Below are 21,683 nucleotides of genomic sequence, written 5' to 3' on the forward strand. Positions count from 1 at the left end.
TGTCCAGGTGGGTGCACCTGTAGTTGCGGCGCAACCAGCTTGCCCGACCGGGATTACTATTAGTCCTGTCATGGTTAATTCAGTTATGGGAAAGCGCCCCCAGAATAAGGACTTTATGCCTTATTGGCTTGCTGAGAAATTTGACCAGCTGGAAGCAGTATTTCCCAATTCTACTCCTGTGGAAAAACACAGGATCCTTACCATTAGTTTGCAAAAAGACTTAGTCTCAGAGGTTAATGATTGTCAGAACTAGGGTAAAGTGTTTGCAGCAGTCTACTCGAAGTGGTTCGGCACACCGTCTATGACTGTACTGCCCTCCGTGATCAAGCGTGTTCAGGATCAACACGGTCCGGTGGAGGTGGTCGAGTTAGGAATGAGGCTTGTCGGTGTGTTCGACATAGTTGCTGATCTCATCCTTGCTAACGTCAAGGGAGATGCAGTTAACTTTCAAGTGTCAAATGAACTGCGCCTCGTCACCGACGTCGATAAACCCTGACAGTTACCGAAAATTATTGCGGAGGCTTATAAGACCATTGGCTGCAATAGTTTGGGGCATAAGACCTTTGCTAAAACAATAGGTCAACCGCAAACTCAGACAGTTACGCCTCCTAAAGACGACCGTCCAGCTTTTCCTAAACAAAATTGGAAAACTATGAAACAGGGGAAGCAGCAACAGAAACAGGGGTCTCGTTCCGCGTCACCAGTACAAGTGACTACTGAACTCACATATGAATTGCGTGATCACACTAGAATTAGGTCTCCTGATAGATTTCAGGTTCCTGAACAACGTTCTCCACGTTCTTCACAGGAAACATCAGTCTCACAGTCCGGTGGAGGAGAACGTGGCAAAGGTCGGGGTGCGAAACAAGGATGTGAGCAGCCCCGCCAGGCTGACGGTAAAGGCAAGCAGGAAGAGTTTGCATGTCAGCGACCCCCGTTTCAGAAAAAGAAGGTTGCTGCACTAACAGCGAGGTATGCCACAGACAGTGAGAACGCAGCTTCGGAACCTGACATAGGCACTAACGCTGCTAGACAGCATGGTGGAAGTTACAATAGTGCAGCAAGCACTGCGTCCATATCTGAAGGCGACAGCAACTGATACATTCATTACTGCAGAAACTGCTGACACTAGAGTGGCTCCCCCTGACAGACTATATGATATAGTCCTTTTAATAGAAGGTGACATACAACGTAGTATAAAAGGGATTTTTTGGGAAAATCTAACCTCTACATATGACATTCTGTTAGCAGAGGCAGACTGGCCCCCAGCTTTCGTGTTGGCAGCTCCCAGAGGAGAGGAGGTAATCCTCCCATCTTTCGCGCACACAGTGCCGAAGGAGCAAGCTCAGAACTTTGCAGAAGAGTGGGTACAGGTGCTTGCTCCGGCGTTGTACCGTACTCAGGATGGGTGGGATAAATTGTCGCCTAGCCATGAGATTCCATTATGGTCTATGCCACAGCCACAACCCCAATATCCCATGCGCCGCGAAGCTAGATCTCACGTTGCAGAAATCCTTGAACAATTGGAATATCAATGTGTAATTGAAACATGTGTGTCACCCATGAATAATCCTCTTTTCACTGAAACAAAACCTGATGGGTCGTACCGCCTAGTTTTGGATTACCGGCATTTGAACTCTCATTGTCGGACCTGCGCGGTACAAAATACCCACAGTTCTGCCGTCGTTGATAGTCTCGTGAGAAAAAGGTTTAAGACCACACTTGACATCTCCAATGGCTTTTATAGCCATAACCTGTCCTCCATTAGTAGTCAATGGACAGCCTTTACCACTGGGGTGCGTTTATTTAGATCACTGCGGTCCTTTCTCCTCTGATACTGCGTATAAGTACATCTTAGTTGCAGTGGATTTGTGCACACTTTTTCTATTGGTCTGGCCACAACGGAGTGCTGATGCTCGAACTGTCATCAGGGATTTGCGTGTCTTTGTGTGAATTGTTTTTTGATATTCTAATTTTTATTGATTTTGAACACATGAAACAAATCAGCAGGTACACGGAAATCAAGAAGCCAAGTACAATCCTGTAATAAAGGCATCTCCCAGGCACAGACCTCAAAAGGCAAACACAGACAGGATATGTTATCAGGCTACTCGAAACCCTCCACATTACCCAACCATTTCCCCCACACTTTACGATATTTTTTGCTGCACCCCTTGGCCATGTATAGGGCCTTCTCCTGGGTTGCATACCAGTCCACCCCTCTACGTCACCTCCCCTGATCTTGTGGATCAGGACTTATCCAGGCCGCCGCTATATCCCGTTTGGCTACGATCGTAGCTGTATTAAAAAATAACTTTTCGTTTCTGGACCCATCCTACCCGACCGTGATCCCCAGCAGTAAGTGGCATGGGTCATGGTGAACCCCCCAACCCAGTACCTCCGTAAGGTCTGCCTCGATAGACCCCCAGAACTGCTCCAGCCAGGGGCACGCCCAAACCATGTGGAAAAAGTCAGCTGGGGTGTAAGCACATCTTGCACATGATGCGTCCGAGCACAAGCCCGCTCGGAAAAGGCGCAGGGGGGTGAGATATGCAGCGTGCAGGTAGTAAAGCTGAATCAGTTTAAGTTTGGCAGAGACAGTGACTGTCCTGGGGGCCATGAGAGTATCTCGCCAATCCACTTCATCGAGGGGGCCCACCCAATCCACCCATTGTTCCCTCAACTTATCTAAGGAGGTGGAGGTGTTGTACACTAAAGTGCGATAAATGCGGGAGATGCCCCCCTTACCCAGGTCGCCCATCAATGTCTGGGCCTCAATTGGGCTATATTCGGGGAGCATCATGTCATCCGGGATGTGTGTGTGTGGAGGGTGTGTCTCATCTGCAAGTATTTATAAAATTGGGACGAGGGTAGGGAGTATCGGGTTTGAAGCTCCTGGAAGGAAAGTACATGGCCTCTAGCCCACACTTCCCCCAGTTGTGAGATGCCAATAAGGTCCCAGGTTTCAAATCCCTGTAGTCCGCCAACCTCCCGGAGCCAGGCCCCATGCCAGAGAGGTGTGCATTGGGTCAGTTTGCACATTCTTCCGATATGGCGTAACGAGGCCCGCCAGGCCAGTAACACCGAGCGTGTCACCTCAGGCAATCGGGTTGGGATTGGCCCCCCCGTATAGCCTGGATTTTAGTGAAACCTAATTCACTCAGCTCCAACCTATAGGCCGGGTCAGACCAGCCCCCATTGAACCAGTCGTGGACCACCAGGAGACGTACAGTCAGGAAATAAAGGTATAAGTGCGTCACCCCCATACTCCCATCAAAGGAGGGAATCCGGCAGGTGGACAGAGCCAGGCGCGCCCTCCCACCACCCCAGAGAAACCGGGCAACTAAACTGTCCAGTTCCCGGAACCAAGTCCTGGGAAAGCAGAAGGGGGTGTTTTGGAGGACATAGAAAAATCTGGGGAGGATCATCATTTTAAACAAGGCAACCCTCCCCAGGGGTTTCAAAGGTAGCGATTTCCATTTAGTGAGATATTCCTTGGCCTTCTTAACCAACGGGGCTACATTAAGAGCCCAGCCCTGCTCGGAGAGGAGGGAAATCCATATCCCCAAATATTGAAAGGATTGCCGTCGAAGTGGTATGGTGGATCGCCATTCAAAGCACTCCCTAGAAAGATGCAAGGGGACCAGAACCGATTTCCCAGGGTTTAATCGCAAACCAGAGGCCTGTTCAAAAGAGCATAAGGTCTGGAGGCAATGTGGCCCGGAGGAGGCTGGGTCAGCCAAGAAGATCAGGACATCGTCCGCATACAATGAGATCTTGTCTGTTTTGATATTAGGCCATTCCCAGCCACGAATGCGATCCTCAGCACGTACCAGGGAAGCCAAGGGCTCCATCGCCAGGGCGAATAACAACGGAGAGAGGGGGCAACCCTGCTTAGTGCCCCTGGCGATGGGAAAGGCCTCCGATAGCACCCCGTTGACCAGTACACGCTCTCTCGGGTGGTCGTAAAGGACACAGACCAGAGCTCTGAAATGAGGCCCAAATCCCATCTCGGCCAACACATCCTGCAAATATGTCCAGTCCACCGAATGAAATGCTTTTTCGAAATCCACGGACAAGAGGGCTAAGTACGGGGCAAGCACGTGCCGGTGGACAAGAGCCAGTTGCAGCTGCCGGAGGCAGTGGCGAGTCCCCCGCTGAGGCATGAACCCACATTGGTACGGGTGGACCAACAAGGTCAAGTAGGGTTTCAATCGTTGGGCCAGAATGGTGGCAAACAATTTAATTTCTGTATTAAAGAGGGAGATAGGACGATAGTCCACGCATCTAAGGGACGGGGGTTGGGATTTCGGGAGAACCACAATGGTGGCGATGTCCATTTCCGGCGGAAAGTAACCATTCTTCACTGCCTCACGGAATAAGCTGTTCAGGTGGGGTATTAGCGTGTCTTGGTATGCCGCATAATACTCCTGAGGAAGACCATCGGGCCAGGGGTCTTACCCGAGGAGGTCAGGGGGATCGCCTTATCGATTTCTTTGCGGGAAATGGGACGATCCAGGTCTGTCTGGGCAGCCGTTTCTAACCTGGGAAACGCACCCCACCCCGCTCAAGGAGTGCCGAGACTGACAGCATGGGGGGTTGCTCTGTGTAAAGTTTCTGATAATAGGCCGCGAAGGTGTTAGCCATCACCAGAGAGGTAAGGTGCACCCCTCCAGCCTCGTCAGCCACCTCTGGAATAATACGATTCGTCCTGGGGTATGTGGCCAGACTGTGCAGGATCGTGCCATTTTTGTCCCCCCAGTCATAGATTCTCGCCACCGAAGACCTCCACAGGAGCTTGGCTGCATCCAGGGATAACTGTCTAATGTCGTCCCCAAGAAGGGCAAGCTGACGGGCCTGGGCGACATCTTCTGATGTGGATAGGAGCTGTTCCAGGCGGAGTTCCTGCGCCTCCTTGGATGAGATCTCCTGCAATTGCACCTGCCTCTGGATCTTTAGCTGCCTTTTAGCCACGCCCCTGCCTCCCATAGGGTACCCGGGGAGGCTACTGAACCCTCAATAATAGCGAAGTATTGTTTAAGCTCCTTCCCACAACTTTTCTAAAGACTTCATCTTGGAGGAACCAGGCGTTCATCCTCCATGTTTGGCGGGCAGAAGGAGGGGGAGCCCCAGTGCTGAGGAGCACTGGAGAGTGATCAGAAATGCCTCTGGGCAGAATGCGGACGTCCAAAATCCCGGAAGTCAGGCGCAGGGACGAAGATCGCGTCTATACGCGCATGTGTGTGGCGGGTCGCAGAGGTATGTGTGAATTGAGTGGTGCGGGGTTGCCATGTGCGCCATGTATCGCATAGTCCCAGGGATTCGGATCAACTCCTCAGTTGTTTCGCGCACGCCATGCGAGCAGCAGAGGGAGGACCCGTTGTGTCAAGGGCCAGGGCCAGAACTGCATTGAATTCACCCGCCACAACCATGTTGCACACAGGCGCATTATGTAGCAGGGCAGCCGTGTGCGCAAGTGTGAACATGAGCATCGAGGGGGGAGCCTATGCTGACATGAGAGAGAGATGGGAGCCAGCCAGCGACCCAGAAACTATCACAGACGACCCTTGAGGATCATGAATCACTTGGGAGAGTACGAAGGGCAGGGTGTGCCTCAGGAGGATGGCCACCCCTCGTGAGCCCCTGGAGAAACTGTAGTGTCATACTCTGTCATAGCCGTAACGAGCCAAGAAGGGGCAGTAGTTACCTAAGAGGTGTGTTTCCTGAAGTAGAAGAATATCTATGTGGAGACGCTGCGCATATCTTAGAACCGCTGTGTGCTTGTGTCGATCTAGCAGACCATTGACGTTCCACGACAACACGTGGAAAGTCGCCCCTGGCGTAGTATTAGCGATTATGGTAGGTGCTACCTCATCCAGGACGCGCAGTCCGATGGGGGTATGCAGTAGCGCGTGGAAGCCCACATCGATATGTGCTGTCGCTTGCTATAAGAGCAAATTCTGTCCTAATAAAAATAGCCTGTGTCATTTGGTGGTAGCTGAAACAAAAACCACCAAATAACAACATAGGGGAAAAAACCTTCCCAAACAGATAGGTCCGTATCTGGGAGATCAATCGCTGGAGACCGGGGCGAGGTACTCCCGCCACCCAGGCGGCCAGAGGAGCACGAGCGCCTCCCAGTCGAGGGTCCCTCAGTGAGCATGATAGACTGCTGTGAGTGGCCTGGCGGGGAATCTGAGCGGGCCCTCCTCTGTCCACGGCGTCTGCGGGAACGGTTGCGCTGAGGCTGAGGCTGAGGATAACTGGACCGAGATGGCCAGGTCCACCCTCCGCTCCACCTGATCCTGGGGTTCGACCTTCAGCCCGTAAAGAGTGCTCCTCCGTTGCCCAGGTCCAGGCCTCCGTCAGGTTATCGAAGAATAATGTCTTGTTTGCGAACACCACATGCAGGTGGGCTGGGAAGAGGAGCCGATACTGAATGTTAAGGGCCCGCAACTTTTGCTTGACCTCCCCAAACGAGCGGCACTGGCCCTGGACCTCGCGGGTGTAATCTGGGAAGATCATGATGGGGGAGTTTTCATGATGAAGCTGCTGCTGCTTGCGGGCTTCAGACAGGATGGCATCGCGATCTTTGAAATTATGGACCCGCATTATGATAGGGCGAGGAGGCGCACCCTGTGCCGGTCTGGGGGCCAAGGATCGGTGGGCCCGCTCAATCGCGAACCAAGGAGAAAGAGAGACCCCAGGGACCCATGACTTCAGCCACCTTTCCAGGAAAGCCACCGCCCGGCCCTGCTCCACCCCCTCCGGAAATCCCACCAGGCGGAGGTTGTTGCGGCGGGACCTATTTTCTGCATCCTACGCCCGACGATGCAATTCCTGAGTATGCAACTGGAGGCAGGCCACCTGCCCCTTGAGCTGTTGGATATTGTCTTCCACAGAGGAGATCCAGGTTTCAGTCGGTCCATTTTTGTCTGGGTGGCAGGGGCCCTCGCCGACCTATCTGTTCTGCCCATGGCGGACCCCAGGGAGGCATGGAATCCCAGAGTCTACAAGACTGGACCCCACAGTGGGAGGCCGATAGAGCGACTCAGGTTGACCAGGTTCTGGCAATCGCAGCCAGCCGGTGCAAAGACCGGGGGTCGACCAAGATACCTCCTGAAACGTACAGCCAGCAGAGAAGGAGAAAGCAGGGGAAGGGTCTTGATCCAGAGGCGTACACAGGAGCCCCTCACCAGATCCACAAAGCGATCCACCGGGGCAGCAGCCCAGCCATGACGTGGACAGCTGGGCCGCAGCGGGTCCAGGACCAGAGGGTCTACACAAGCAAACGCCCCCTGGGCCACAGCAGGGTCCAATGACCCAGGACAGGCCCAAGGAGAGGGCCCACGAAACCACAACCACAGCCCCCCGAGGGCCTCCAGTCCTCCAGGTCTGGCACAGGTACGCCCCTCGTAGGGTCACCACTGCCCGATATGATGGCTGAACACCCTCTCAGTCACCTCACCCACACCCCCGCCAAGCAGCACTCCTCACCTCCACGTGGCAGCAGAACGGGGGGCAGACAGAAGCCCACTCAACCGCCGCATCAGCAGGGCCCTACATCATGGGCGCCGGCTGGGTCGACCGTTCCAGCAGATTTAACCACCTCAAGCTGCCATTGCAGGGCCCCAAGTCACTCACACGAGGCGGGGGTGTCAACAAACCAGGGAAGGCTGGGCCCACGGAAGACAGTGCGACCAGGAGGTCCCAGAGCCACTGCAGCTGCAGGTCCAGATGGAGACCTCAACAGGGGGTCCCCGCGTTGGCTCCAGGGCAGGGAAGCACAGAGCCTGTTTCCCCCAGCGTCCAGAGCACCAGGAGGAAGGGAGAGGCAAGGGACCGTGAGCCGCCGCCTGCCCGAGATCAAAGAGGAGGGCGGCGACCAATACAGTTCTCCGGGTAACCACCCATCCCTGAGATCAGGCCGGCACCACCCGGTCACGGCTGCGGACCATGGACATCCATCAGGAGGATTCCGCAAATGCGGCGCAAAAGAACGGCCCCCCAAGGAGGGGAGGTGGGCGGGTGTAGAGAGGCTGCCTGTCTCCGCCGCCCGATCCGGCGGCCGATTCTCAGCACAAATACCCTAGATCTGTGCTCGTACCTCGAGCGGTTCCCATGTCGGAGCAGAGCAGGGTGTATTGTCGTTCTTCAGTTGGGCACTCCATCACAGCCCAGCTCAGCCGGCATCCTGCAGGCCACACCACAGAGGGGCTCCCAGTCGTGCAGTGCAGAGCCCAGGGCCTCGGAGGACAGGGGCAGGTGAAGAGAGGCCACACGCCCCCGCCGTCCGATCCAACGGCCGATCCTCACCACCTGTGCAGAGACACACAGGGCCCCTACACCACCCCCTAGATGCCCCCTCTCTTCCTGTCACGTACAGACGACAACCCAGCTCTGGGCCCAAGGTAGACCCGAGGTCGCCGTGGCACTCAAAGGACGTCTGCCGGAGTCTCAGAGGGATTACAGCCGGAGGCGGACCCCCGTGGCTGGCACCGGGGCATCCCAGACCGTCCGGATGTTCGTGCCGGATCACCACTACCGTCTTCGTTGTCGGGTATCATCGCAAGGTTGCGGTAGTCCATCTTAAATCCAATCAGCCCGGGACATCAAGGAGAGCTGTGGGGCTAGGGGGCCGCGACCTCAGTCACAGCACCACAGCCGGGCTCAGGAACACTTTGGCTACAGGTCAGTGACATTTAGGGCTTTCGATGGTGGCGAATGAAGAGCCGATGATGGAGGGGTCCGGAGCACTTCTAAAGTGCGACCGCCATCTTGATGCTCTTGGCCACGCCCCGTCTTTGTGGGAATTTTTTGCATGTGGTACCGTTCATTCTGACCAGGGTCCAGCGTTCGTCTCTAAGGCGTACAAGGATGCCATGAGATCTTTGGGGGTCCAAGTCAAATTTTCGTCTCCATACCGGCCTGAGGGCAATAGCATTTACCTACAAATGCATAGCACAAATATTGGAATTTTAGGGGCACCTTCAGCATTACTAACCCGAAGCCTTTTCAAAATCAATGAACCAGCATCCGTTTTAGGTCAGGGGAGACCAGATTCAAGGTGTTATTCCCTCTTTGGGAACTTTTCCTCACCACTCCTTGTTCAGAGGTCACAAAAATACTATTTTCATGCTTCCTCAGTGACACTGATGCACCCCGGAGGGTCATTTGGATCTGTGCAGGTGGTCCTGGAGTACCACCCGCCCTATCAGAGATCAATATTCCCAAGTATGCCTAGGGGCAAGGGCGTGGAGCCCCTTCACTGCATTAGAACTCCTTTCAATGTACTAAACAAAGAAACGCCATCGACAATGACTTAGAAGCGATGTTTTTGTTAATTACGTCGATCACTTGCCTGTTATTTCTCTCTTCGACCAATTCAAAGTCAATTAAAAGGCTTTAGCCATATTCACCTTGTACCAATGAAAGTGCAGTAATGTCCTTGTAACTAGTGCATTATCCACCCACATGCATTTCTAGTGTAAATCCAGTTGAGAAATGCTCTAAATAGTTGCTTTTATTTCCTCAGACTAGCAGGGAAAATGCTTATGTTCTGCCCTGTCCTCTGAGATGATAACTACTCATCCTTACCCCATCAATATTTTAATGGCAGTCATGTGATACAGCCGTCCCTTCGTTCTCTTCCATTTAGAGCACATTTTAAAGATTCGAAGTTGCATAAAATGATGCATTTATTTTATTAAGTGTTCCCATTCTATGAAACTAGAAGTGAAGTGTTCCAAGGTGTCGACTCTCCCGCATGACTGGGTCACAGTTTTACACGCAGAGCTGTGCGCTCAGATAACTAACTGCCCGGTCCCTTTGTTCACTGCAGTGCGTCTGATCCATTCATCATTCCGGGCCCTTTGATACCAAAGCTGTACTGCACGAGATCTTTTTAACACACCGAGCAAGGTGAAGGTGGAAAAGGGTTCAATGCGGAGGAGCACAGTTTCCTAGTAGGACTAGAAGGGTGTTTGAAGCAGAATGGCACCCTAAAGCACTTCAAACGTTGCGAAATACGGGGATTTTTTCAAGAGGCTTTGAAACGAAGAGAGGAAAATAAACTGCTTCAAACATTCCGTTTTACTCGCAGTGAAAGGGAAAGCCTCCTCTGAGCATAAATAGTTCTGTTTTCTAGTTGCTAGGCAGCTACAATTCAAGCCAGCGCGGGGGGAAATGCAGGACTGCACCATATGCTTGTAAATACAGCGCAGCAGTGCGTTTCTGAAGTGGCAGAGTGCGGTGTTAATCCAAGAAGGCTAACACTGTGCTCCGTCACTTCACTGTCAATATGCCCCAAAGTTTTGTGGTGCTACACTCGTATCAACTTTCGGCACAAAAAAACTTTACCCTCAACAGATAATCAAAGTTTTAATTTGCGCCGCTTGGTGTTGCAGAAACACTTGTACGAACACTTTGTAAATCTGGGCCTCAGAACAAATGATTTTGTATGGCAAGGAAATAAAAACTGGAGTAAAATACCAGGGGTGTTCTAATCCATCTTGGATCAAAAGGGACCCTTATATACAGTTAAGAATTACCCCAAAGGACTGCTTTAAGCCTTTATACCGATGGGATTCCTAAGAAAATGCTACCTATGTACTCATAAAATGTGGCGTATGGACTGCTCCATAATTTGACGCTTTAAGCGCTTATGTAATTTTAGAGAGCCAATTGGTGAGTAATGGCTCATAACCTTCACTTCTCAGAGCAGGTGCATCTACAATTAAAACAGACACCTGGCATTGATAAGGAGCCAAAGTGCTAACATCGTTTTGAACTTCTAAGGAGAACCCTATTAAATAAATGAATGAATGAATGTCTTATGATTAGTTCTGGTGACTGTCTAGAATATTGCTTTGAAACATATGCATTTGAGCTGGGGCAGTACTGATATAAAGCTATATAGTTACAATGGAAGGATTTTTCTCCTTAATAAAATGTTGCTCTAAGATTATGATTGTAATATAAACCAGAAGCTTGGTTACATATTCAGAATAAAATGTACATGAAGGACACCACAAGATAATCTAAAAACTACAGCCAAGGTCTGACCTGAAAATAAAATGGAATAAGTTCAAATTAAGCTGTGACCTAATAGTTTACATCTATGATCTTGAAATCTAAGAAGTATTCCTTGCAGGAGTCTGTGCAATTTCTAGACAATATGTTCTGCCACCTCAATAGAAACATGGTTAAGGCATGCCTTATCAAATTGGATCTAGCTCACTCAACATTACCTATCCACCAGACATTGAAATGCTCCCCAATTGAATCCAACCCCATGGTCCGAATTAAGACAAATAAGCAATCAGGTGCTAACAAAATAGGCCTACTCTTTTAAAGACAAAACATTCAGATTTGTCTTTAGAAACTCATGAAACGCTCTCCTATTAATGAAAGCAAGGACAAATTTGCTGCCACTAACTCAAACAAATTTCAACTCCTTAAATCACTTTACAACAATAAAAACATACTTCTTCATGGATGTGACTCTAGCCTTTAAAGATAGATAGAAATCCTTCCACATATCAAATGATTCATCCTAAGCCCCAATAAGGATATCCCCATGCTAGACGTTAATTTATGGAGATCATACATAAGTACAAAAACAAGGCTTTTAAACCAAGACACCACAGATAATTATACAACTATTCTCATTGAGAAGCTAATCCGTAACTTTAAACATAGGGGACATCATACATGAACCAATACATCAGGATAAAAAAAATAGAAAGGAGGAAGCAATATATTCAAGGTTAATCATCACTTCCTACATATGGCAGCCTACCATGAGCTACAAAAACATTATTGTGAAACTTGAGTTCCTCCTACAAAAACTTAGACATGACTTGCACAACATATGTACAAGAGACAAGGAATTTACTGATCACCTTGACAAACCTGGGGTTCGTCCTCAACTCAACGCTCTCCATGACCAAGCAAGTCAACGCCGTTTCATCCTCCTGCTTCAACACCCTCCGCAGGCTCCGCAAGATCTACAGATGGATCACCATCGACACAACAAAAACGGTCACCCAGGCCCTCGTCAGCAGCAGGCTGGACTATGGAAACGCCCTCTACGCGGGAGCCCCGGCCAAACTACTGAAACAACTGCAACGCATACAGAACGCCTCGGCCCGCCTGATCCTCGACATCCCGCGACACAGCCACATCACACCCCACCTGAGAGACCTGCACTGGCTACCCGTCAACAAAAGGATCACCTTCAAGCTCCTCACCCACGCACACAAGGCACTCCACGACACCGGACGAGCATACCTCAACAGACGACTCTCCTTCTACACCCCGAACCACCAGCTCTGCTCGGCCGACCGTGCCCTCGCCACCGTCCCCCGCATCCGAAGAGCAACCTCCGGTGGCAGATCATTCTCCTACCTCACCGCCAAGACCTGGAACATCCTCCCCATCCGCCTACGGCAGACCAAAGACCTACTAACCTTCAGGAGGCTACTCAAGACCTGGCTGTTCGAGCAATAGCAGCACCCCGCCCCCCCCCCCTTAGCGCCTTGAGATCCTCACGGGTGAGTAGTGCGCTCTACAAATACCCTGATTGATTGATTGATTGACAAAGATTCACCTTGTTCTCTAAACTCTCCAATTTCACCAGAAGAAATCCCCCCACTGACAAACTAACATCTACAGCTCACCACTACTTTAGAATGCCAATAAAAATCTATATAAAAAGCATTAACCACAACTGTCTGCAGAGTCACTGATCTCTCCCATTTCTGAGGCACAAAAATTACAAAAAGCATATATGAATAAAATCCTACACACTTTCATCAATGTATACACCAAACTTACGCAGTCAACAAAACATGGGGCTCAAATCAGCTGCAGAAGTGAAACAAGAGACAGATCCTTTGGTTCGAGAAGTGAATTTTTATATTCTTTACCAAAGATGACTAAACAGTCACACACAATCAATGACTGACCACATAGTTCAGCATGGTCACTTAATCTAACCCTTGGACAGAAAATTGAGCAGAGAGGGATAACATTAATCTATTGCGATTTTCTGGAATGTAAGGATTTATGAAATCTCAACTCTCAGCACTACAATGCCATAAAGCTGAAATCAAACTAAACAACATAATACGTGTTTTCCGCAATATTATAATCTAATGTCAGCATCCTTGAAGAACTCTAAGAACTGCTTAGACCTCTCACAGTCCAATCACATTGTAATGGCAGATCTCAATATTGTGGAGCGGGGTAATTCTAACATTATAGGAATTATATAGCAACATCCCTGGAAGAAACTAATCTCAAGCAATGTTCAGATAAACCTGATTAACTCAATGATAACAAAAACTCCAACTTAGATTTGAAAATCATCAAAGAGAGCCAATTAATTATTCAAACCCATTAAGGGTTGAATGGTCAAATGGCTAGAGCACCTACAGATTCCATTTAGGAATTCCATCCAAGAAGTACAGAGCTACTTAAATGTCATGTTATGGGTGTAGGTACCTACAAATGTTTGACGCAAAAGTATTAAGTGAGAACACAATATATAAATTACTCTCTGAACCATACAAAAACCAATATAAATCTGCTAACAATAGACAACAAGAAGACTGCTGCATAACCTTAGATGAAGCACACCTATGTGTTTTTGAAAGAGAGAAAACCAAAAAAATTGAGGCTTGGAGAGATTTATTGTAGAGAGACAATTTGCGCAAGTCCTGGAACGGAAGTCCTGGTCAAATCATTATACCCATATTTTGAAAAAGAGGTAGAAAAATATTGATTAGGGAGGTTGTAATTTGCACCCCATTTAATAGGCTCCAAATGTGGGGATAGTGGAAGACACAGCCGACAACCATTCTTGCATTTGTTTTCCCAAGCAGGAAACCTGTTTTTTTGTGTTTTTTCAAGCAGCCAATGTCAACCAAAAATCACACACTTTGGGCATATAGTTTCGCTGCAAACAGTTCACTCAGTACTTATTTCCTAATTACACGTTAGCTACATGAACACATTCCATCTGACAGAGAGGTGGCAGCAAAGCAAGTGCCCATTATTTATAAGATCAATGGGGCCATTTCTAGAGTAGGTTGCAAGCCCTCGTGTGTGAAGTGACCCTCAGAGCCTCTAGTGCTTTAAGCCACTGTTATCACTTAGTTGAGTAAAATGTTGAAAATCTCCTTTAATTCTGAAGAGGGCACGAGAGATATTTAGTGAAACACCCCCAAGAACTCAAGCATCTGTGCCAGACACCTGTGTTGCGTTACTTTTTTAATAAAAGCAATTCGATCAGATACATTGTAGTTAGTGTACCTGGGTAATGAGGTGGAGGGTCACATAGAAGTACTGCTCCAATTCCCTCCTTTACACTCACTGCATATCGCTCTTCTGGTGAAAATGGATCCAGATCTATGTAAAAATAGTAAATATTGCAATTGAAAATACATGCATCAATTTTCAAATGTAAGTTCTAACTCGGAAACTACTTGTGTGTTTTTACAAAGTTAACAGGTTTTGAAAGGTATTATTCTGTGCACAAAGTAACACAAAAATGATATACTTTGCTGTCTGCAAAGCAATAAATTGGAAATCTCACACAAAGTTAAGACATTTATTCAGGGAAAATGTGTACATTCTAAACCTACTTACAGCCAAACTGTAAAGAGGCTTCGTTGCTTCGGATGGTTCCGAACAGGTTGGATGCTGTACATAAATATTTTCCGGTGTCGGTACTTTTGTCTGGTTTATCGATGACAAGGTTACCTCCAATAAGAATGTAGCGTTTGTTTAACAGGTCAATGTCCCAATTATTTAGCTTCCACCTGTCCAAATTAAATGAATAAATGACAGAATTACTGGCCATTCGCATTGAACTCTGATGGTAGCCACACCAGAATCATTACACTAGCTACGTCCATCACATGTGGGCTATTTTTTGTGCGACTAGTACAGTCAAGTTACTAACATTTCATAGAATGCAGCAAAGCAAGGTAACTTGCAGCTATGTGTTGCGTGAAAGGGAGAAAGCAGAAATGCGCCATAGTTACAATGATATAGTGCATTTCTGTTGCCTTCTTGTGCTGGCACACTGTGTGCTGCCTAGCACCAACACGGACACCCTTGCACCGAAGTGCAAGAGTGCCTGCGTTACAAGCAGGATTGTTTTTGTCTAGGAAGGGATACCTTACTACACAAAAACAATCCCTAAAGGCATTTTCCTTTTTCTACGTGTGATGTGGAATGCATCACACATGGAAAATGGAAGTAACAATGAGAAATGATATATTTCTCTTCGTTATGCCTGGGTCTGGTAGGCGAACTGTTTTGATGCATTCCCAAGTTTCTAATTCTTTGTAAATCTTGGTATGCGCCAAAATCCATTGGTGGATGCATGGGAACGCCCACACTTTACTCATACCATGAGGTAACGCAAGGCAGTGAAATGCACCGCTTTGTGTTATCTTGGATTTACTAAAGCAAGCAGAGCCATGAAAGGTGGGCTTGCGCGGCTTAGTAAATCCCAGTTAAGGGCTTGCATTGACTTGTGTCGCCTTGAGAGACACAAGGGCAATGCAAGCCCTTAGTAAATCTGGCCCAAAGTCTTTATCCCATCTGAGGTTTATCGTGACACATTGGCACATATGATCGATGGTTTAAATATTGAAAATTAGTGCAACCCACGTTATATGACCACTTGGCAGGAGAGGATTATATTATTATAAATTATGTGTAAAGATGGTCGTGCATGTTTATGCAATACCTTTAAATCAGAAGTTTAATGACTCAGATATACTTTATTGTGAACATCATAGTGAGCATCCTAGAGTGTAGTGGAACTAGCGTTTTAGATGCATACATTGCTATGTTAGCATAAGCGCGTTAGATGTTAGAAACGCCATCTTGCCACTTTTTGCTGCTTTTGCACACGACACTGCAGATAGATGTTATTATTTGAAAACTGCTTGCTTGCCTTTTCTTCACATGGGAACAGTCTGTTGTTCACATCCCTAGACGTGCACTGCGACCTTGGTCTGAACATTGTGTGCAAAGATAGTCTGAGCCACCAAACAATGTATGTTTTCGAGTTCAGGTTGATCGGCCCACTCTCTAGCCATAACACGCACACAGCTGCAAATATCTGAGAATCGAAAGCCTGTAATATTGCAGTTTGCATGCATTACACACACATTCTGGAGAACTTTTCCAGGCGCAGAGCAAAGCTGATCCTGTGATGTGATTCACCTAAGCTGATCTTTACTGTATGGGGTTCCCCATTCAAACCTAGAGACCTTCTATTAGTATAATAATACTAGCTCACTAAGCGAAGGGAGGGTGGTTGTATTCCATTGTCATTTGTAATATGATTTCTCCCTTCATCTTCTATGGTATTGTAACAATGCTGATGGTTTTAATTTTAATCATTTGTCTGCTTATGTTAGCCAAAGTACTGCATCTTAGGACATGTAGTTTATAAAATAAACATTTTAAACTTTACCGTGTCTCTGATTACTCTTGTTGTAGACTGATATGAGAATAATAACGAACAGGTATTTCTGATTCCCACCATTCCTGAGAGTACTCTAAATCGCTTGTTCTGGGTTGTCTATACATTGGGAGCTCTGAGAGAATACGGATAACGAATGGGACAATGATGCTAGTCGGATTGGGGTTCTGGGTACTGAAGTGAGTTTTTGGTACACCACAATTCACTGAGGTCCTGGTTTCCTGGTTTCCTGCGCATAGTTCTGTGCATGAGCAGAATCAATGCAACAACAGCATGGTGGAAAGAATAGATGAAAAGCGAACCCTTGAAATGCATCATTCCTCCTGAACCTTCCTATTGCTGTGCAGGCACTAGAGAGATGATTGAATCCACAATCACATGCCATCTCCTCCATGAGAGGCCTCACAGTACTATATGGGGTAATATGAAAGGATTATCACGATAAAGATAACTAGTTCTAAGAGCGCACTACAACATGAGTTGTCACTTCACACTTTAATATTAAGCGTCATGGCCCGCGGCTACATGCATCCGTTCAGATTGATTGTCCTCTGCTGAGGGTATCAATAGAAGTTAATGGATTCCCCAGACAGTCAACCGCTGGGAATTGACCACTCTACATTCATAGGACAGAACTGAAACCCATGATGATGGCAAAGGTCAATTAACAACCAGTAACATGCAAAACCCTGTGGCAGCAGGGATATTCTTAAGAACTATGGGTAAAGGCTGCAGGCTGTGGCATATAATGAGGGAAAAGACCAATTAACAGCTCTAATTGCGGCACTAATGGGACTTGAAGACTGCAAGTACCTTTTCCTTTTCAACAGTCTCTTTCAGAGACTATTTTTTCCTTCCAGGACATATGTTAAACCCAGCTCTACACTTCATCTCACTTGCACTTTTTTCTCACCCCACACATCTGTTTCACTCTAATCTCTCTTCATTAGGCTCTTTGTTAATCATTTTAGAAGCAAAAATCACTTTACATTGCAGAGGAAATATAACAAGCAGGTAAATCCTGATTGAAAAAGTAAATCTGCAAAGATAATACAACAGCAGAAATAAAACGCTAAAATCAAAAAAATATTAGCCAGAGTTTCAGAAGTAGAAATAATGTAAAATCTGCAAAATCTCAGTGCACTCCGCAACAATCAGCAGAACGTGTTCCAAGCAATTCTTTATAAAGTGTTTGAAGATATTACTTTTACGTCCAAAGAAACAATTAGAGATGTGGATAGTGCCAGATAAATGAAGAAGAATGCTGTACCTTGAAAATCATCACTTGAACAGCCTACTGTTTGTGACTAAGAGTCAATAAAGGTTTTCTGGGGTTGTCACAATGGAAAACCTGAGAATTAACTAAAATTAATTATGGGACAAAAATAGGCTAGGAGACTGATTAGTGATCTGAGAATGATGATGAATAGGTGATGATGCTGATGATGATGATTATTTATATTGCTATTATTACCAATACGATACAGGCATGAGTGGTTACAGACTCTCTGAGTACAGGTTTACATACTCCTTATTTAATTGTAATAACTTTTAGGAGAGAGTGAGTGGAAATGCAGGGGTGAGTCAGTTGGTTGGTGTAACACATTTGCCTTTTCTGCATGGTCACTCAAAACTTTTTACCTTTTTCTGGACCCTATTATTGCTGGTAGTGGGGCTCTGGGCTAATCAGTGCCACAATGTGTGTGCTCTGATCCCAACACTGGCATTGGAAAAATTGGTTTCACCCAATTGGTCTACTTAACTTTCTTCTAAGACCATAGTAGATGGCACAGAAAATGCATCAATGGAATAGGTTTTATTGTCATACGTTGGATTTAGTGTACAATTACACCACTGAAATATATGATAACATTTTTATGGCTGCAGGGCCCCCTTTGTTTCCTTACCACAACACTTTTCATGGCGGTCGCACTGCCATGAAATGTGTGGCAGTGAGGAAACTCATAAAATGCTTCGGCCCGCAAAGTTTATTGCGGCCTCAGGACTGCCGCACAACCGCCAGTGAACGGGGGTTGTGGCGGTTGCGGTGGTCCCAGGGCAGACTGACTGCTCTAGTTGTAATAGGGCAGTTGAGAGGCCGCCACTGTGAGTCTGACGGTTTGTGGACCGCCAGACTCATAATAAGGCCTTAAATGAAGAATCTAGTGAGGATAAAAGAAGGTGAAGCAGTCGGGGCATTTCATAGAAATATTATTCTGGCAGGCTGGAGAGGGAAACATTAAGGAAAAATTTATTGTAGTCAACATTCTTGAATCAGCGGGCATGGTTACAGAAAAGAATAATAGCTGTCCTGGTGCTAATCAGGTTTATCAAAAGCAAGCAAATGAAAAAGAAAATGAACAAGGCAAAAAACTACACTATTTGAAAAAAGCCATGTCTTCAACCCTCCACTAAAAGTCAAATGATTGCTTTCTACTGTAAGTTTTACAGGCAGAGTTTCCCATTCGCTTGTCACAGAGATGTCAAAAGACTGGCCTTCTGCTCTAGATCTTTTGGGAAAAAATTGGTGCTGCTGGTAGGGTATGTTTTTGGAGATATGTGTCACCCTGCCCAACATCCGAAAATTGTCTGAAATTATTATTATTATTATTATTATTTAACACTTCTTAAGCGCATAGCTACCCTAAGGCATCCCAGCGCTAGCGGCAGGAAGAACAGGTGCAGAAAATAGCTACCAGTTGATGTTCTGGAATGGCCAGGTTTTGAGACATTTCCGAAAGGTGAGGTGGTATGTCTCTGAGCGCAAATGCAGGGGGAGGGTGTTCCACAGCCATGCTGTATTGTATAAAAAGGAACGTCCCCCACTTCACATCCTTTGGATTTTCGGGATGGTGGCTAGCATTAGATTCGCAGAGCGGAGGGATTTCCTCGGACAGTATGCATTGATGAGAGACTGGTTGATGGGAGGGCCTTTACCCATGAGGATCTTGTGGGCAGTACATAGGGCTTTAAATTTAATCCTCTCCTCTATGGGAAGCCAGTGTAGGGTCTTTAAACAGGGGATGGCTGACTGCATTCTGGGTGAGCCCGATAATAGTCGGGTGGCGCAGTTCTGTGCGACCTGAAGCTTCCTTAAGGTGGATTTAGGTGCTCCTAGGTACAGTGAGTTGCTGTAGTCCAGGCGTGAGAGAAGTAAGGCCTAGACCATGATTCTCCTTGCCCCCATGGAAAGTTGGGGAGGATTTTCTGCAGCATTCTAAGGATGCTGTGACAGATCCCTGCCACTTCCACTGCTTGCTGGTCGAATTTAAGAGACTTATCAAGCCACACGCCCAAGAATTTTATTTTGGACTTAGGGACCAGGGGGGGGGGGCCGAGACAGGTTGGCCGTGACAGTTTAAGATCCATGTTAAGTGTATTACCTAGATACACGATTTCAGTTTTGTCTCCGTTAAGTCTGAGACACGAATGTTGCATTCAGGAGGCTACCTTCTCCAGGCAGAATTCCAGGTCAGAAGCAACAATATGCGGGTGATTTAGAGAGACTACCGGCTGGGTGTCATCCGCATATGAAATCTCAAAGTTGTCACGAGAAATAGTTCACTCAGATACCATGTGACCTCATTCTTTAAAGTGCAGCTACCTCACAAACCTTTCTATTTGATAAAATAGATTGCTGTCACTTTTAAGGCGCTATCCCTCATTAAAATTAATATTACTTAAGTGTTGGCAGCCTTTAAAATTAATTGCACAAAAAAGTTTGAAAAAGTTTACATTCAAAGATCAATGAGTAGGTACATTTTCTTTTAAGGCATTGTTCGCTAGGGAATACCATTGAAACAAAACATGGTTCTAAGTACAATTCAATGTCATTCCATCAATCACACAAACAGTTTATAAATCTATGAACATTGAAATATTTACTTGTACGTAGGAGGAGGGTTTGCACGAGCTCTACAGTTCATTGACACTTTGCCTTCTAGAGATTCCTCTGGATAAATCGTATCAATAGGTTGTTCTTCAAAAATTGGTCCATGTCTTTTTCCTTCCTCTGAAACAAAAAACAAACATTCTTGACATAGAAATGTATTTTTCCACAAATAATTTATAAATGCATACATGGCTATGTATTAGTAAATGTGTGAAAGGCCCGTGGTTTAAGTGGCATTTGGCTTTTAATCTGCGGAAGCAGTGTGGTGCAGCGGCCAGGGTGCCTGACTCCAGACCACGTGGTTCACGGTTCGATCCCCGGCGCCAGCAGCAGGTGACTCCAGACCACGTGGTTCACGGTTCGATCCCCGGTGCCAGCGGCAGGTTAGCTCAGCACCATGTGGGCAATAGCTCGCTTAATCTTCCCGACGGCCCCCGGCGCACCTCTCCGGAGGTAGCTGTGCGCTTTACAAATGCTGGTATTTTTTTTTTTTACTTTAATCAGCACACATTTCATGCAGCATCAGGAGCAACACAAACCTTATCTAGTTCCTTAATATCATCCTGTACGATTCCACATATAACGTTACGAAAGCCACCCGGTTTGGCTTTAAGAACTATATTCATCTATCAGTCAAGCAGAAGCAGTAGTCTAAATTCACAAGAAAAATGTGGAAATACTATAATTTGGCAGATTAATCACTTTTTTATAGTCAAGAATTGCCTTTCGATTTTTTGCAAAAAGCACAAGTCTCTAATTCACCATGTAAATGGCATGAAAAGAGAACACCATTGTAGGTATCCCTCGAATTCCAAGACACACACAGTAACTAGTTTCCTTGAATGTCATTCCCCGGGCACTGTACCATAGGAAGCAGCAAGAAGGAGAAACGAGAGAATGATCATAGGCCACTGGGCAAGGCTTACAGAACGCCGCGCTTCTCAAGACAAGATTTCGAACAGCTGCTGCTATTAATTCCAAGACAACCGAGCACTGGCATCTAGTCACAGTCATTTCGAAGCATTTAATAATTAAAGTCCTGTTAACAGACCTTTGAATCATATACGATGTTCCTGTTTAGAAAGGAAGTCTAATATGGGAAGATATCTCTATTATTTTGAAAGAAAGATATTAAAAAATGCTCATTTAATAAAACAAAATAATAAAGCCATGCTTATAAGAAAAATTTGGAAAGAAACTAGAAAAAAACAGTGTTGCTGAAGCACTCCCACCGTAGAGTATGGGTATGCTCCTCCCAATTAGTGTTTGTGAGCTCGACAGGGG

The 21,683-nt window shown here is 46.8% G+C and overlaps 1 protein-coding gene across 3 annotated transcripts in view; it reads right to left on the reverse strand.

Moving 5' to 3' along the window:
* CNTN1 (contactin 1) overlaps positions 1–21,683 on the reverse strand; it is a 988,997-nt gene that overhangs the window by 446,580 nt on the left and 520,734 nt on the right. For all 3 annotated transcript variants that reach the window (XM_085653079.1, XM_085653080.1, XM_085653081.1), the window contains 3 exons: positions 20,393–20,519; positions 14,653–14,825; positions 14,317–14,412 (listed from right to left, as the gene is read on the reverse strand). In XM_085653079.1, coding sequence (XP_085509205.1) covers positions 14,317–14,412; positions 14,653–14,825; positions 20,393–20,519 — 396 coding nt within the window. The remainder of the gene's footprint in view (positions 1–14,316; positions 14,413–14,652; positions 14,826–20,392; positions 20,520–21,683) is intronic.

Source organism: Triturus cristatus, chromosome 4_1 (assembly GCF_964204655.1).
Source record: "Triturus cristatus chromosome 4_1, aTriCri1.1, whole genome shotgun sequence".
NCBI lineage: Eukaryota > Metazoa > Chordata > Amphibia > Caudata > Salamandridae > Triturus > Triturus cristatus.